Source organism: Numida meleagris, chromosome 3 (genome assembly GCF_002078875.1).
Source record: "Numida meleagris isolate 19003 breed g44 Domestic line chromosome 3, NumMel1.0, whole genome shotgun sequence".
NCBI classification, from domain to species: domain Eukaryota; kingdom Metazoa; phylum Chordata; class Aves; order Galliformes; family Numididae; genus Numida; species Numida meleagris.
Window position 1 is genome coordinate 33,803,216 of NC_034411.1, and position 12,312 is coordinate 33,815,527.

Here is a 12,312-nt window from a genome sequence, read left to right on the forward strand (position 1 = left end):
CAAACAAAAAGCTTTTATTGATTTCATAAATGGCAAGACAATGTCAACTCTGAGCCAAGCAAACAGTTGCACAGCTTATGCGTGTGATAGAGAGCGGTAGGTGTGTGTCGGGGGACGCTGCTGTCCCCTTGTCATGGAGCCAGGACCAGTGATACAGATGCCTCTCCATATGGCTCTGTGTGAGATTCCCTGCACAGGTGCAGCAGCTAGCGAGGAATGGGCAAAAGGCTGCTGTGACCACATTTCCATCTTCCTTTCATATTCCTTTCCCTGTACAGTCCTAGCATAGATATTCCCTAGACAGCTTTTCGATCTTCCTTCAGGTCTGGTTCTTGTCCTCTTGAGTGTTTCTTGTCTTTCAGCCTTTTAGACATGTTTGGCATCTCCTGGGAATGATATATGAGATCAACAAGCATTTCTGCAGAGGCCATGCCCAGGCAGGGGTTACCAGAACAGAGAAACCACACAGTTACATGGCCTAACAATGTTAGCCAATTGCCAGCATAGATAAAATGTTATTTTCTCTTAATTTTTTTCAGTTTGGGAATTTAATTTCTTTTTGCCATTGCCATTGTGGTGAGCCCCCGAAAATGGAAAGGCTTTTTTCCAGCTAAATCTCCTGGCAGAGCTTCTTGTACCATTGTGTTACAAAATGTAACATTTCTATGTCAGATGAGTTTTATTGGAGATGTCCTGATGAAGATGGTTAAATGACATTACCTTCACATTGTTGTACAGACATTCACTGGCTTTGTCACAACACCTGGTGCATTTCAGGGGTGGTTTTACTTCCTACCTGTGATTTCCTTGGGAAGAAGCCAACAGGGAGGCCTTTCTCTGTGGAAAGACCCTCAACAAGTTGTTATGGCAAAATAGGATCCTCCATAAGTTCTACACAAGCTCTTTGGTGTGTACCAACAACATATTCAGTGTGGTCGTACCAGAACGAAGTGACCAGGCAGGCCAATCTGAGTACAGGGTGCAGTCTTGCGGGATGGCTGAGGCTGAACTAAGTGCAGCAGCAGTTCCTCAGGCTTGGATGTACATCAATATGACATTTGTACATATTTTGTTTTTGATTCCTAACAAAATGCCACGGTTCCTTCCACTTATTTTGAGGCAAAATATGGGCAAAATTGAGAGATAAAAAGGCAATGTCACTAAAAGTCTTTCTACAGGAAAAAAAAGTAAATCCATAGTTGCTAGTGAGTTCCTTTTAGTTGCCTATAAGGTTTCTCTTCCCATTTAAATGCTCCTGTTATGACATAGGTGAAGAAAATTAATTTGCATAAAGTTAATAAAATAAGCATGGTGGAAAAAGCCCAGCTTATTTCTGCTGTTCAAAAAGCTGACATAAGCTGTGCCAACAACAGTCACTCTGCTTAATGTTGCTGATGCTTCCCTATTTACTTCCTTCTCTATTTTCCCTATTACCTGCCTAAGACAGATTAAAAGATCTGGTGAATCATTCATCACTTTAGAAGACATCAGTCATATGGGAAATGCAATAAATTTCACTATGGTTTTAGGAACACCAAAATATTTTAGTTAAAATACAGTAAATTAAAGCAAAATAATTCAAAAATTCATGCTAAGAAAGATACAAGCCTTTTCAAAAATGAGGTGTAGGGAAAACAAATGTATTTCCCCTGACAGAAAATCCTCTGAACCATCTTGTTAAAGTGAGAAAAAGCCTCCAAGTTTTAGAGCTGGGAGTTTGCATTTGGCGGTAATTTATCCTGGTGACGATCCCTGCCAAAATGCACTGGAATGTGTCCAATTTTCAAGTGTTAGATGACTTGTGTGTTCTTCAGAAACTTCTTGAAATTTGCCAGCTAATTCTCCAAACACCTGACTGTAATGAGCACGGCATAGTCCCTGCCAGCAGGCTGAACACGCTTGGTCTCCACTAACTGATAGAACAGCCTCCATCCTACGACCAAAAACTAAGCAGGATCTTTCTCACTGTTCTTACTGATGTTTTCCCAAACATCGGTGGTGTGTGAGAGCAGAGTGACTGCCTCCATCCCTCCTGCAGGCTGACATGGAAAACAGCCTGCTACTTGCAGCACTGGTTCATTAGCTCAGCAGCAAAGACCCCTTCACTTCTTGTGGCTCTGTAGGTCCTAATTGCACCAACTGCTATTGCTGCACCTCTGTTAGATCAGTTCTCATTCACTTCTCAGTGCAACCAGAAGCTACCTGCTGGCTACATCTATTAACTAAACTACAGCTGCCATATGCAGTCAGATGTCTGGATGGTGACTGAACAGTCACTCGGTGTCTATGTCCAAGAGAAGCACAAGTTTCTGTCCAGCTCTGTCTTAAAGCAAGGAAAAGATATGGCTCATGCTGAGTCAGTGCAGCAAGCCTGCAGGCCAGTTAGCCACTCACTGGGTGACAGTAAGCAGTTGGAAAAATTCAACAGGACTGATGGGATTTGTATTAAAAGCATAATGCAGAAAGATATTCATAATTTCATTTGTCAAATTGCCTCTGTATTTGTAAAACTACATGCTACTTCAATATTTAATGCAGGAATTCAGAATGCTTATCTATCAGAAATTACGTTTTTCTCTTAAATTGTTCTTCATTATGCACTTGTTTAAGTGTGAATTTAAGGAAATTTAATTTTAGTCAGTCGGAATACATATTCCAGCTCTTATTACAGGAAGACAATTTAAGAGCTTCCATTAAGCTGTAAGTAGACATTCACTAAGTTTTCAAAGTGCATGAGTCCTGTATGCTTGCCAATATGTGAAACTTCAAAGTTACTGGACTTGGCATATGGCTTCATGCAAGCAAGATTGTTTCTCTCCTGTCACCAACACCAAGCAAAATGGCTCTCAGTTTGTTCTTGTTCTTTATGTAGGTCAACAGTGCAGCTATAGCTGTCCTCTAATTCTGCCCAAATCATGTTGATCTTATTCTGATTTCCTTAACAGAAGCCATTAATTTTGATTTTAGCTCTAGTTAATGATTACAATACTTCTAACTTGAACAAATGCATGTGGCTCTTCAAAAGAATGTCAAATGCCACATTTCTGAGAGTGACCCCAGATTCAAGTACTCCCAAACAGCAAGTCTCTGTCTCCAAATATGAGGGATATACAACTTACAAAAAAAAATGTTGCTATAATACTTCCAAAGAGGTCATGCATTCCTCATTTCTACTAGTTCTTGCCAAGTCTCAGTGTACTGTTGAGCTATCTTTATTTCGGACCAGGCTTGTAAGATCTGTGAGGGAGTGTACAGCTGACAGGGAGATGATGGAGGAATGCTGTAGATGCCACCACCGTGACCCAGCAGAAGGCTTGGGAAGAAGGGCTCTGCTCTGCTCTGTTCAGGTGTTCAAGTAACATAAACCTCTGGTTTTAGCTTCCTCTCTCCTGTTCCTTTCCACTCACATAGCTTTGCTATGTGCCCTTGAGAATTAGTGAAAAGAATCAGGCACTGAAACTTATCCAGGCTCTTTGGTAAGTTTGCAGGGGGTATGGGATGCAGCTGAGTTGATAGACTGAGGTAGAAAAGGCTCGTGCAAGGGCAAGGACAAGTAAGAACAATGACAAACTATTCCTAAAAAACATTACCAAAAGTAAAATAAAAGAATAATGTTTCAGTAGCAGTCATACAATTAGTGTACCCCATACTGTCCAAGGTCATGCCAGGAATTTGTCACCCTCACAAACTGTGCAGTCAGCAATGTTTCATCACTGATACAGCCAACTTTGCTTCCTTGCTTTGTGCACCAAGGGCAGGGCCATGAAGCACTGCTGACAATGACAAGATATTGAAGGGTTGGTGAGGTACATTTCCTTCATTTTAGCCCCTTGTCTTTTTCTTTAAGCCAGTCGCACTTCGTACTGTAGTGTTTGAGAAGATCATAATTCTGAACCATTCACCTGCTCACAATCCAGGGAACTGTGATTCTACAGAATGCTATAGCTGCCAGTTCTTGAAGCGTGGACTGGAGGAAAAAGTGACCGAGTAACTTGTTCAAAACTACCTGTGGAATTTCTGGCAGACTGAGGAGTGAATTCAGATCTACCAAGTGTGGGGTGAAATACTGAACCATTCCTTCCCTTGCTAAATATCTATTGTCTATTCAAGTATATACTTAGGACCAGATCATAAGGAAACAATGTGAAAAAACGCATGTCCTCAGGGTCTCCTCTCAAATGGTGCAGGTTAAATCCAGTACAAAAAGGTAAACAAACACTAGAATAACATTAACTTGAAACCTAAGGAAATGCTATATCCAACCTTGCTGAAGTCAATAAGAGTCTTTCCAAGTAATCTCAATGATTTTACAATGAATTCATGGAGGGAGGAAGGAGGCATGTAGCAAATAATGATTAAGAGTATGTAAAATGAGTGATAGGCTGACTAAAATATGAAAACTACAGACACAGACATGGCAAAAAGGCCATAGTGTTTGGTTATATCTTACAGTTCAGAAGACAGTATTTTTGGCTACATGTATGTCACCCGGTATCTCTGTAGTGAGCACTTCATACCAGGCACTTTCTGGTCTAGTCTGCAGAGGTATTTAATCATATGTTAAATACACTGATGGTCTATCCCCACGTCGCACATCTTTCCTTCTTTACATCTACCCCTTGTAGATGTAGCAGCCAGTGCTGCCTGTGCAGTCCATGTCCAACCTTCCTTGCATCTGTCCTCCAGTTCCACCTGGTGGGCAGTAGATCTTTAGCTGTAGTGACGTCAATCTATATTACCGTTTTCAGATAGGTAACATATGGGTTTGTGCACCTATTGTTACTCAGATTCTGACTGTAATTGCCAGGCACAACTCAGTGCTATTTTACACAACACTTTTGCAAGGGTTTACCTACTGCTTATTAGATTGCCAGAAGTGAAAGTCAGTAGAAACTGTCAAACAATGATTCTCCAGACAGGCTTTTAGAAATCACTGGACAGAGACATGTGGCATCCTGTTACTAGATCAGTTCCAGTATTGTAAGTTAGCCAAAATCTAAACAAACTCTGAGGACAACAAAATACACCAAGAATAAATTAGAAATACAATCAAGAAAACCACATTCCAATGGACCAAGTGAAATGAGACTGTGCTTTCCTGGCTTCTACATTTCACAGCCTTTACTGTCATCACTGCCCTATTTAAATTAGTTATTTACAGGTAGGTATGCTACTACAAGCTACCATTTGTATGCAACAATCCACCTGATTGTTCGATCTCATAACATTTCCCAAATAATCTAATACCGTATTATCTTTACTGTTGCTGCAATGATCAAATCTAATCGAACCATTCAGTGCAGTATGTAAAAAGTTGAACTCGAGAGGCTGAGCTGCTAAGTATATGTGTTGGTATGATGGCTTTGTGCTTGCACTGATTTTCTCTGTCTTCTGCTGTAGAAACTTGTTTGTGTTCCATTATAACAGGTGGAGGTGGCTGAGTATTGTTAGCAGATCACACTGTTCTGGATGGAAGTTTATTTCTAGGCTCTGTCTTGTCCTCTTCAATAGCCAACAAAGTGATCAGTCTTTCTGATCCAAGCAGTATGGCTTCATAACCAGAAGTGGATTTAACAGATCCAGCAATGGATTCTTCATGCTTTTCACAGACCCTTGCATTTCAAAGCCAGAAAGAACTCAATTCATCTTATTTGAGATGCTAACAGAAGCCATTGTATTTTTCTAACTACTCTTATATAGAACTTGATAATTATACTGATCTGAAGAATACTTTCTAGAAATGCAGCCATTCTTAATTTTAGGGCTCCATTTCAGGGCCAGTTCACTTTAATGTTTTCATCAATGACTTGGATGCAGGACTTGAAGGTATACTAAGTAAGTTTGTGGATGACACTAAATTGGAAGGAGTTGTTGACTCCCTCAAGGTTAGAGAGGCCTTGCAGATAGATCCTGATAAATTGGAGGGGTGGGCAACCACCAACTGCATGAACAAGAGCAGATGCTGAATTCTGCACCAGAAATGGGGCAAACCTGAATATGTGTACAGAATTGGAGAGCTGTCAGGAGACAGTTTGGGTACTAGAGTGGTTCAGAGAAGCCGAAAAGGGACTGTGGTCTCCTTGCAGAGTCAACAGTCAGAATGAAACAACATTGCCAGCCAGGAAGATGGGCTCTTGGTGAGAAAACTTTCCATGCCTCCCAGTTATACAAAACAATTGCTAGATGTTTAGCAAGCCACAAACCTAAAATATTCATCAAACCTCCTGTTTCTGAACTCACTGACCACTGTAAGAGCTCAGAAATCAAAACCTTTCAAATTTATATAGTTGAAAACAGACCTTTCACATACAACTGAGGCTTAAACATGTAACTTCAGAATCTCTGTATTCTGGGTAGACAATACAACCAACTCTGTATCAGAACAATGCCCTGCTATGTTCAATGCCTGTTCTTCCCTGGATTCTCCATTTCCAAGGATAAGAAACTCAGGAGCATCAGCTGGAAGTAGTGGTACGCTCCACGCAGGTCCCTGATTTTAACATGACAGGGCCTAGAACCTGCAGGGAAGGCATCTGACCTAAAAGCTCGCATGGCCTGAGTTTCCACAGGGTGCTCTGCTGGCATGGGCCACCCACGAGTCATGTGCTGGGATGGCACCAACAACAATCTGGAGGCAAGCCTTCAGTGGAGCTGCAGGCAGGAAAACACAGCAGCATAGGGGCTGCTCTACCTCACTTATTCCATGACCAGTACATGCATGACCAGTAGGGGAAAAAAATAACAAGAGTTTTTAACAATGCCTGGCATTTGGCATTGTTAATACTCATCTTAAGTTGTTCACCAACTTTAACCATACAGTCTGATTTTTTCCAAGTTTGGTGTCTGCTCAAACTTCTTGGAAAATGTCAGCCAATGATTCAACTGTTTCTAAAAGAAAATAGCTAACCACGTTAGGAAAAAAAGTAAAGAGAAGTGACATTTTTTTTGAGCTGCTTTAGCACCCCCAAGCTTTGAAGCACTCACATGACATTTGACAGAAGGTGGCCTTCACATCTGGGACATGCCAAGTGAGAAGTCTTCAAAAATACTTGGTTGATGAAGATCAGGAGGCACATGTTTGAGTTTATAGCTGATTTCCCAAGGGAGACTGCCTGCTGTGATAATGACCCAGCCTCTGGTGAGCAGAAAGGCTGCAGTTCTCTGCTGTGTGGACTCGGTGCTCACACCAGATACCAGATGAAGAAGATTCACTTGTGCTCCTCAAGCTCCCCCTGCTTTTCATTCTGTGATTTTCTGACTCAATTTCTTCAATGAGCAACACAGTTAACTTGAGTGTGTTTCCTCATCTTCTCATAAAATTCATTAGCTAGAACATTTTAGTGCTAACAAACTGGAACACGCTGGGCACTGGGAGTATAAAGGTACCTCCCCTTTCTGCTGAAAGAACAGTGTTCTTAGAGATTAGAGTATGAAAATCAGCCAACGCAGTAAGAAGGTCACCCAATAAAGTAAGAGCAGTTAAAGAAGAGAACTGGTGGTCTGGCTGTGGTTGTGCAGCAGATTTATATAGATGCTGCTCACAATAAATGGAAATGAAAAGAAAACCAGACTTAAAATATTATGCCTCTCCCTTTTGTTTGTAGCCTTTTCAATTTATCCCAGTAGTGATGCAAACATCATATTAAAAACAATTTCCTGCAGAACTGTGTTTGCACAAGATTAAAGTTAATCCTGCAAAGGATTCATTCCTCCTTATTCACACATGGTGAGACAATATGCCCTGTCTTCCTGAAAACCTACCTTTGCTATATTTTCACTCAAATTCTATTTCCTTGATGAGTATTTCCATGCATTTGTTAATGGTTAGTAAGCGTACGTAGTGGAGAGTATTAATAACAGACTACAGATCTTACCCAGAGAAGGTTTGCTAATGGAGCTCTCATTGAAAGTTACTCTTCCACGTATGAAAATATAAAATTGGATACTGATCTCCTTCTACCAGGACTTGGTGATAATTTTATAGTTTTCCGAGATTCTCACACTTCCTTCAGCTTTAGGAATACAAACAACAGCAGTGGATTATTTATTAAAATTCACAAGCCGAGTTAATGCATGCTTCTGCAGTTCTAATTGCTTTTCTATGCCTGCTTGCACAACTCACAGAACAGGGCTTTAGAAATTTGATTTATTAACCATACGTAGTTTAGCTCCTACTCTTTCACTGCACCGTGACTAAAGGAAAATGAAGATTTTTTCTCTTTTTTTCATGTTTCTAATTTCACCCACCATTTCAAGCATGAAATGCAGAGTGACAGCAATCCAACTTCTTGTGTCAAAAGATGAGAATTCCTATCATGCAGTAAAGGACTACTTGTGACTCAGAGGGAAATGTCTGTATCAGCTTATGAACTCTGCGTGCTCACAGCATTAAAAATAATATGAGGATAGCACAATAGAAAGGACCAGAAGTAAACAAGGTGTCTGATTCAGCACGGGATACATAAGCAAATGACAAAGCAAATGTTAACAGCTGCTAATAAGTCTTAATATTTTTCAACTCTAGTCCAGCTGAATTCCAGTCAGCGCTGGAAAGAGAAGAGATTTTTTCAAAATTGCATCGGTGCACACATAACTTCCAGAGGTGTAAGGAGCCACCTTAGGCAGCTATTTATATTACTGCATACTCCTCTGTTCTCATTCACAACTTAATCCATCAGCCCTTGCTAAAGGTTATGTGCGTGCAACTGCAAGGAGTGCGCACCTAGTGTTACCCTACACCCAAGCACCAGGTCCTCTTGGGAAAAGTGACAGATCATCTTTTACTTCCACTTTGCTCTGCTTCTGGCTTACAAGAGCTCTCACATGAGAAGCTTCTCTGAAGTGCAGAGAGACGATCACACAGAACCATGCTCCTCTTACCCAAATCTACCAGAGCAGGGACACATGTGATGCACTCAGGAGGCACAGCCTTGTCAGAAAGAAGGCTTGTGCCTTGGGAACGTTACGCTCCAGCCATTCTGGAATTCTGCAGTGGGCCATGAATGGTTCTTGAAGACCTCCTGAACTCAGGGAGGAGACTGTAGTAGTATAAAATCACCCTAATTTCCACTTGCAATTTTCTTCCTAAAAGCCTCTTAATCAACAGACCTCTAGGCTTATAAACAACTCAATTTTTTTTCTAATATGATCCCTACTCATAAATTGCTACCTCTGGCATACCTCATTTTATATATCCTACAGTTCAATTCTTCAGAAGAGTTGGGCTTTTCCCTTCAATTAAAAACAAACAAAAAAAAAAAACCAACAAGCCAAGAGTTCTGAAGTCTTATCAGATATGCAAGAGGGCTAAGAATGTACATTTCCCCGTGTTCAAATTTTTTTTTTTTTCAAAAAATATTTCCAGTGAAGTTTTTACTGCCAAGACATAGAAAGCATTCTGAATATCTGTAATTTACTAGAAGGGAAGTCTGAACTCAATGAACTACCTTTTGTAACTTGATTGTGCTGGCTTAAGATCTTCAGGGCAGATTCTTCACCGCCTGGTGCTCCTTTGGACTGGTGAAACCAACATCTTTATAAGCACCTATAGGAAAAATAAAATTTGTTTTAAAATTCAGTTTTAATGATGCTATACAACACATACTCTTTCAGTGCTGTACCTTGCCTTCTCAAAACCCAATGATCTATACATAGAATGCTTCTGCAGAGCTGCTTTCACCTTCTCATCATAATCCCTGATGCAGAACTTAGTCAAGGAGGAATTGCTGGGGAAGTTCTGTCCAACAGTTGAATAGGATGGATATTCGTTCAATATTTATTTCAAACAATGAATATAAACACTCTGGTCCTTCACCTAGGAGAACATCTGTCCACAGGAAGACTTCAGAGCTCTGACAGGAAACAGGTTTTTCTGGGTTATGATATATTTGATCTACTTCATTTCAGCTTAGGGTGAGATGAATCTTTTCTATATGAACTGGAAAAGGTTTCTATCTAACCAGATCACTTTTAAAACATCAGATGAATTCCCACCCCAATGTCTTCCAGTGTCAATGAGAACTAGGCTCACCCAGCTTGAATCCACCCAACCAGGATCAGGGGACTACCTGAAGCCACCAGCCCTGTGTTTCAGATTGCCACGCCCTCTAGTCCTTACACCGCCTCCCCATCAGTTCTAGCTTGAATCCAGAGCACACTTTTGAAGTGAATTCCAGAAACATACCCAACTACTACTGAACTTTGATTTGCTTCATGAGCAGCCTCAAGGTCCATCACTGTTTTGTACTGTTTTTTTTTTTTTTCTTAAACAGAGCCAGAAGATACACTCCATGAGTACATATAATGTGTTTCTCTGTTGCTAACATGTCTCCAATCCATGGGATCAGACCAGAGGTCACTTAGATTCATAGAATCATAGAATCGTTAAGGTTGGAAAAGACCTCTCAGATCATCTAGTCCAACCACCAATCCATCCCTACCACGCGCACTGACCATGTCCCTCAGTGCCACATCCACACAGTTCCTGAACACCTCCAGGGACGGTGACTCCACCACCTCCCTGGGCAGCCTGTGCTACTGCCTCGCTGCTCTTTCTGAGAAGAAATTCATCCTAATAATTCATCCAACCCAAACCTCCCCTGGTGCAATTAAGGCCATTACCTCTTGTCATATCACTGTCATCTGGGAGAAGAGGCCGATTCCCTTCCAGGTAATTGTAGAGAGCGATAAGGTCTCCCCTGAGCCTCCTCTCCTCCAGACTGAACAATCCCAGTTCCCTCAGCTGCTCCTCATAAGGCCTGTGCTCCAGGCCCTTCACAACTTCATTGCCCTAAAGTAATTGCTTGAAGTATTTCACCCTGAAACTTGTGTATTGTGGGTGCTGCATCTTCACCTCCAGCTGTTTTACTATGGATTCATTTCTGTTTTATTGTTAGCACATCTGCACAGCTCTGCTCCAGGGCAGCTTTCCTTTTACACACAGCTGGGAGATGGCAAGCGCCACGTTCTCCAGCACCTCCTGAAACAGAGGCTGAACCTAAGCGTCCTGCATGCTACTTTAGTACACCCACCGCTCAGGCATGGAATAAAACCCCAGCTAGCATCACTCCTGCTCCGCGAGGATGGCTTCTCCAGCAGTTTGCATGGCATCCAACCTTTTGCCGAGCTGCATCCAATCGCTTTCTTCACAATGACACGGATGCAACTCAAATTCATGGAATTGAGCTGCTATGCCTGTGCGATTTGATGTCCTGTTAGCCCTTCTGCAGGAACTCGGCTTACAGAGCTCACGCTTGCACCGGCGATGTGAGCGGCTACGGTACCCACGTCCGTTACTCCGTAGCTGTCCGCTAGCACCCCGCTCCCCGAGGACGGCGGAGGGCCGGCGGCGGGCAGCTCCCCCGGGGCGCCTGGAAGCGAGGGGCTGCGCCCTCTGACGGGCCCGGGCGATGGGAGGCAGCGCGGCGGGGCGGGGTGACCGCCGCCGCTCTAATAAGACCGGGGCCGGCACCGGCCGAGGGCCGTTCGCCTCGGCGCCCCGCGCCCATCATGCAGTGCTTCCCCAGCCTGGTGCTGGCGCTCAGCTCGCTGCTGGGCGCCCTGGCGTTGCTGCAGCTCTCGCTCTACCTGCGGGTGCCGTCCCGCTACGGCAAGCACGAGGAGCGGCCGTGCCGGCCGCGGGGTCGGCTGCCGGCGCGCTGCGCCTGGTTCGTGCAGGAGCTGCCCTCCTTCCTGGTACCCGCGCTGCTGCTGGCGCTGCGCAGCCCGCCCCGCCTCGAGCCGCTGGGCTGCCGCCTGCTCTGCTGCCTCTTCTGCTGGCACTACTTCTACAGGTACCGCCGGGCGCTCCGCGGGAGGCCGCGAGCACCTGCCCGCGAGCGGGGGGCAGCCGCCGTCCGCGGGGGCGGAGGGCGGTGCGCGTGGGGCGCGGCGGGGCGGCCGCCGCCGGGAAGGAGCCGGCGTTCGGCGGGGAGGCGATGCTCTCCGCGCGCTCCGGCGAAGAGGGAGCGGTTTCGCTAAGCCGGGGAGAAGTTTGGAACGAAACGAAAGCAAACGTTACGCAAAGGAGCGTGCGAAGTGCTCGGTGCGGGCGGGATGCGCGTGGGGACGGCCCCGCGGGCGGGCGCTGCCCGGGAGAGCCGCGGCCGCCGCGCGTGGAGCTCGGCACGGGGAGGAGGTCTCTGCCCCGGCCGGCACTCCGCGCAGCCACCGCAGCGGCTTTTTCTCCCGGTCTGCAAGATTCGCTGTATGTACACATCAGAAATTCCGTCGTACGTATGTCGGTGAATGCCGTAAAGCTTTGTTCTTGTAAGCAAAGAGCAAAGCCGTGACCCTCCGCCGGCGGCAGACAGC

The 12,312-nt window shown here is 44.2% G+C and overlaps 1 protein-coding gene and 1 long non-coding RNA gene across 3 annotated transcripts in view; one reads left to right on the top strand and one right to left on the bottom strand.

The window, feature by feature from the left end:
- The window catches only part of LOC110396298, a 21,234-nt gene continuing 8,922 nt past the window's right edge, over positions 1–12,312 (bottom strand). The window contains exons 2-3 of the long non-coding RNA XR_002436905.1: positions 9,447–9,544; positions 1–386 (exon numbers count right to left, since the gene is read on the bottom strand). This is a non-coding gene — a long non-coding RNA (uncharacterized LOC110396298). The remainder of the gene's footprint in view (positions 387–9,446; positions 9,545–12,312) is intronic.
- SRD5A2 (steroid 5 alpha-reductase 2) overlaps positions 11,015–12,312 on the top strand; it is a 25,893-nt gene continuing 24,595 nt past the window's right edge. Inside the window, exon 1 of one of the 2 annotated variants that reach the window (XM_021391875.1) lies at positions 11,015–11,792. In XM_021391875.1, the coding sequence (XP_021247550.1) occupies positions 11,409–11,792 (384 nt within the window). In that variant the 5' untranslated portion in view covers positions 11,015–11,408. The remainder of the gene's footprint in view (positions 11,793–12,312) is intronic. The other variant, XM_021391876.1, reaches the window with a different exon arrangement.